Raw genomic sequence first — 5000 nt, 5'->3', positions numbered from 1 at the left:
TTAATCCAGCCAGCACATAGCTCTGTTTATTTCCTGTTTTCCGGTCAAGTCCACACTAGTCGATTGTTGAACATACAATCCAATATTCCAGTCAGATTCCCTGTGTTCCCTCAGAAGGAATCACTGCACATGGGGAGCACTTGTAATGACATTTAGAGCCTGTTTAGAGGCTAAAAAGACGTTTAAAACCTGCCCTGTTTAAGCCTGTTGGGTGCTAACGCTAGCAGGAGGATAACACGGTGTAGGCAGCACCGAATGGTTTAGTTTTTCTTCACTTTTCGTGACGTCGTTGATACTTGAGTTGAAATAATGATAACTATAAAAACCTTGGGTTGCGGTGGCAACGGCGGCGGTGTGACTTTCTCCCGCTCGTACGCCAGACAGCCCTGAGGCAGGATCATCACCGGGACGGGCCCGCCCTGCTGCTGCGGTAGCGTCGCCATGGCGATGACTTTCACGCCGCCACTGTTGGCGGCGGCGGCCACTGGGCCTCCGGGTCCGGACGCCCCCCCGCCGACGACACCGGAGGCGTCTTTGGGAACCAGCGAGGGTGGAGAGGAGCGGACCGACAGCGGCGTCTTATCGGGGAGGGAGCTCCGAGGGAGGATTCTGGGTAACTGCTTCATGAAGGCCTCCACCTGCAACAAGGCACAGGTACGATTGGTAGATGGATGGATAGATAGAAATGGTAGGTAGGTAGGTTGGTACATTGGTAGGTAGGTTGGTAAGTAGCTATGTAGGTAGGTTGGTAGGTAGGTAGCTATGTAGGTAGGTACATTGGTAGGTAGGTTGGTATGTAGGTTGGTAGGTAGGTTAGTAAGTAGGTAGGTTGGTAAGTAGCTATGTAGGTAGGTAAGTAGCTATGTAGGTAGGTTGGTAGGTAGGTAGGTAGCTATGTAGGTAGGTAGGTAGGTTGGTAGGTAGCTATGTAGGTAGGTAGGTAAGTAGGTAGGTTGGTAGGTAGGTTAGTAAGTAGATAGGTAAGTAGCTATGTAGGTAGGTTAATAAGTAGGTAGGTAAGTAAGTAGGTTGGTAGGTAGGTTAGTAAGTAGGTAGGTTGGTAAGTAGCTATGTAGGTAGGTTGGTAGGTAGGTTAGTAAGTAGGTAGGTTGGTAAGTAGCTATGTAGGTAGGTAAGTAGCTATGTAGGTAGGTTGGTAAGTAGGTAGGTTAGTAAGTAGGTAGGTTGGTAAGTAGCTATGTAGGTAGGTAAGTAGCTATGTAGGTAGGTTGGTAAGTAGGTAGGTTAGTAAGTAGGTAGGTTGGTAAGTAGCTATGTGGGTAGGTAAGTAGCTATGTGGGTAGGGTTGGTAAGTAGGTAGGGTTAGTAAGTAGGTAGGTTGGTAAGTAGCTATGTAGGTAGGTAAGTAGCTATGTAGGTAGGTTGGTAGGTAGGTAGGTAGCTATGTAGGTAGGTAGGTAGGTTGGTAGGTATGTTAGTAAGTAGGTAGGTAAGTAGCTATGTAGGTAGGTTAATAAGTAGGTAGGTAAGTAAGTAGGTTGGTAGGTAGGTTAGTAAGTAGGTAGGTAAGTAGCTATGTAGGTAGGTTGGTAGGTAGGTAGGTAGGTAAGTAGGTAGGTTGGTTGGTAGGTAGGTAGGTAGGTTGGTAGGTAGGTTAGTAAGTAGGTAGGTTGGTAAGTAGCTATGTAGGTAGGTTGGTAAGTAGGTAGGTTAGTAAGTAGGTAGGTTGGTAAGTAGCTATGTAGGTAGGTAAGTAGCTATGTAGGTAGGTTGGTAGGTAGGTAGGTAGGTAAGTAGGTAGGTTGGTTGGTAGGTAGGTAGGTAGGTTGGTAGGTAGGTTAGTAAGTAGGTAGGTTGGCTAGTAGGTTGGTAGGTTGGTTGGTAGGTAGGTAGGTTGGTAGGTTGGCTGGTAGGTTGGCTGGTAGGTTGGTAGGTAGGTTGGTAGGTAGGTTGGCTGGTAGGTTGGTAGTAGGGCTGTAGCGATATACTAATCTCACGATACGATAAACGATATTCAGCCAACGATACGATTCGATATAATTCGATACACCAATTTACTTGGATTTAATTAATTGAACTGAAAACTAAAAACCTCAATTACACAATATATGTCTCTGACTGGACAGAGAGTCTACAGCTTGCAAATGCTGGACAAAATGAATCAAAGATGTGTTGAGAAAATCAGCTCCATTTATTGAAAGCTTACAGGCCTTTGAAAAGTAAATAACGTGCAGTATTCCAATCAACAATGCAGAGTTAAAAGGTGCAGCAAGTGGCCTGTTGTGAACAGTTTCTTTGACAGCTTTTTTAGCTTGACACTGAACATATGAGGCAGCCAGTCTAGCCACCAGGTAAGTAAACATAGCAGCATGGCTTCTCCTCAGAACACACCGAAGAAACGCCGACTTGAGCGTACGCTCTGCCCGTGCGTGAAACGTAATACGTCTCCATAGCAGCAGGCGGCGCTGCTCTGTATAGTTTCCATTAACAGTCTTGATTGTTTCCCAGAAAATGAAAACCGGCAGCTGATTGGACAAACGCGTCACATGGTCATTTTTCTCCGGAAATTCACAGCCAGACTGTCATGGCGGCTTGTTCAGAATACGATCTCATATTGTACTAAAATATTTCACCGAAACGTGATTCTGAAAACATTTGGAGAGAGAAACAGGCCGTGCAGTTGCTGAATCTGTCTTCATTTCAGATCGACAAAGGTCAGTTTAAAAGATTTTCGTCAGATTTTGAGAGGCTCATCCGCTCATTCCAAAATGAAGGCCGACGGCTCCTCCAACGGACGATGGCACGGAAAACACTGAACAGACTCGAGTCACCCACCTCGCCAGACGGTCAGACGGACGCTAATCGTCTCTGTGTGTCAGCGCCCGTAGACGTCGGCGTCTGTGTAACGTTAGTACGGGTAACTTGCTCTACAGCGACACTAGCGGCTGGCTGACCAAATCGCTCTTCCTGCAACGTGAACGGGGGTAAACACGGGGGATTGAATGGGACTTATGTATCGTTACTCGCGGCTTAAAAATCGATACTTTCTTGGGAGAAAAAATATCGATTTAATTGCTCAGCCTTAGTAGGTAGGTAGGTAAGTAGGTAGATAGGTAGGTAGGTAGGTAAGTAAGTAGGTAGGTAAGTAGGTAGGTAGGTAGATAGGTACACTGGTAGGTAGGTTGGTTGGTACGTTGTAGGTAGATTGGTAGGTAGATAGGTAGGTAGGTAAGTAGGTAGGTAGGTAGGTAGGTAAGTAGGTAGGTAAGTAGGTAGGTACATTGGTAGGTAGGTTGGTACGTTGTAGGTAGGTAAGTAGGTAGGTAGGTTGGTAAGTAGGTAGGTACATTGGTAGGTAGGTTGGTTGGTAGGTTGGTTGGTAGGTAGGTAAGTAGGTAGGTAGGTAGGTATGTTGGTTGGTACATTGGTAGGTAGGTTGGTTGATAGGTAGGTTGGTAGGTAGGTAGGTAGGTAGGTAGGTAGGTAAGTAGGTAGGTAGGTAGGTATGTTGGTTGGTAGGTAGGTAAGTAGGTAGGTTGGTAGATAAGTAGGTAGGTACATTGGTCGGTAGGTTGGTAGGTAGGTAGATTCTTTATTGATCCCCAAGGGGAAATTCAAGGTCACAGTAGATTAAAGACATCACACATAACATACACATACAACATAGACAGGATATGTTCAGTCATAACTAAATCAACAAAGCCTGACAATTCCACATACAAAGTATAATATAAAAAGATACAAAATCACTTTTAAAGGAGACCTATTATTAGAGATGTAACGCTGCATTGTGAATGGGTTAAAGTTGGATATAAATGAGGCTTTGATAACTTTGGCTCCTAAGAAAGGTAAAGAGCCAGAAGACTGTAAAGGTCCCTGCCGAAAAATGTCCGAAAACTCGAGAAGGTCAGAGCTGATCCAGTTATTTCACTTTGAAAGAAGACCCATTTAGTTTTCAGGCTCTTACTTGTATTATGTGTGTCTACTAGAACATGTTTACATGTTTAAACACATTATTCTCCTCATGCTGCCCACACTGTTAAAAATACAGCATGATCAAAACGGTGTTGACGTACCGCAGGACGCAGAGAGGAGGACGAGGAAGAGGAGGGAGGAGGCGGACCGTCCAGTGACGAAGGTTTCGCAGCTGATTTGTCTCCAGACGGCAGCTTCAGTGAAGACGAGGAGGAAGAGTCTCCCAGTTCCTTCTGCAGACAGACAGGAAGTAGTGAGCGGCCGTGAAAGATCATCAGTAAGGAGCGCGTTTAGACCAACAAAAAATACATTTTCTGCAGGGTTGTGCAGCGGTTAGCCTGGTCCTACCAGACTCTGGTCCACTAGCCTGGTCCTACCAGACTCTGCTACATTATCCTGGTCCTACCAGACTCTGGTCCACTAGCCTGGTCCTACCAGACTCTCCTACACTAACCTGGTCCTACCAGACTCTGGTACACTAGCCTGGTCCTACCAGACTCTGGTCCACTAGCCTGGTCCTACCAGACTCTGCTACATTAGCCTGGTCCTACCAGACTCTGGTCCACTAGCCTGGTCCTCCCAGACTCTGGCACACTAGCCTGGTCCTACCAGACTCTCCTACACTAACCTGGTCCTACCAGACTCTGCTACATTATCCTGGTCCTACCAGACTCTGGTACACTAGCCTGGTCCTACCAGACTCTCCTACACTAACCTGGTCCTACCAGACTCTGGTCCACTAGCCTGGTCCTACCAGACTCTGCTACATTATCCTGGTCCTACCAGACTCTGGTCCACTAGCCTGGTCCTACCAGACTCTGGTCCATTATCCTGGTCCTACCAGACTCTGGTCCACTAGCCTGGTCCTACCAGACTCTGGTCCACTAGCCTGGTCCTACCAGACTCTGGTCCACTAGCCTGGTCCTACCAGACTCTGGTCCACTAGCCTGGTCCTAGCAGACTCTGTTACACTAGCCTGGTCCTACCAGACTCTGGAGAACCCCGTGGGGAGGAGGGCCACAACTTCATGGCCACCAACACGCACGACCTGAACGTCATCGTTC

The 5000-nt window shown here is 46.9% G+C and overlaps 1 protein-coding gene across 5 annotated transcripts in view; it reads right to left on the bottom strand.

Annotated features, from left to right (window-relative positions):
* The window catches only part of rfx5 (regulatory factor X, 5), a 20766-nt gene that overhangs the window by 6490 nt on the left and 9276 nt on the right, over positions 1–5000 (bottom strand). For 4 of the 5 annotated variants that reach the window (XM_078267990.1, XM_078267986.1, XM_078267989.1 and 1 more), the window contains exons 10-11: positions 4038–4169; positions 327–638 (exon numbers count right to left, since the gene is read on the bottom strand). In XM_078267990.1, the coding sequence (XP_078124116.1) occupies positions 327–638; positions 4038–4169 (444 nt within the window). The remainder of the gene's footprint in view (positions 1–326; positions 639–4037; positions 4170–5000) is intronic. The other variant, XM_078267991.1, reaches the window with a different exon arrangement.

The sequence above is a fragment of the Sander vitreus genome, chromosome 14, assembly GCF_031162955.1.
Source record: "Sander vitreus isolate 19-12246 chromosome 14, sanVit1, whole genome shotgun sequence".
NCBI lineage: Eukaryota > Metazoa > Chordata > Actinopteri > Perciformes > Percidae > Sander > Sander vitreus.
The sequence above is the reverse complement of the archived record's forward strand: the minus strand, read 5'-3'. Positions and strand labels throughout refer to the sequence as shown.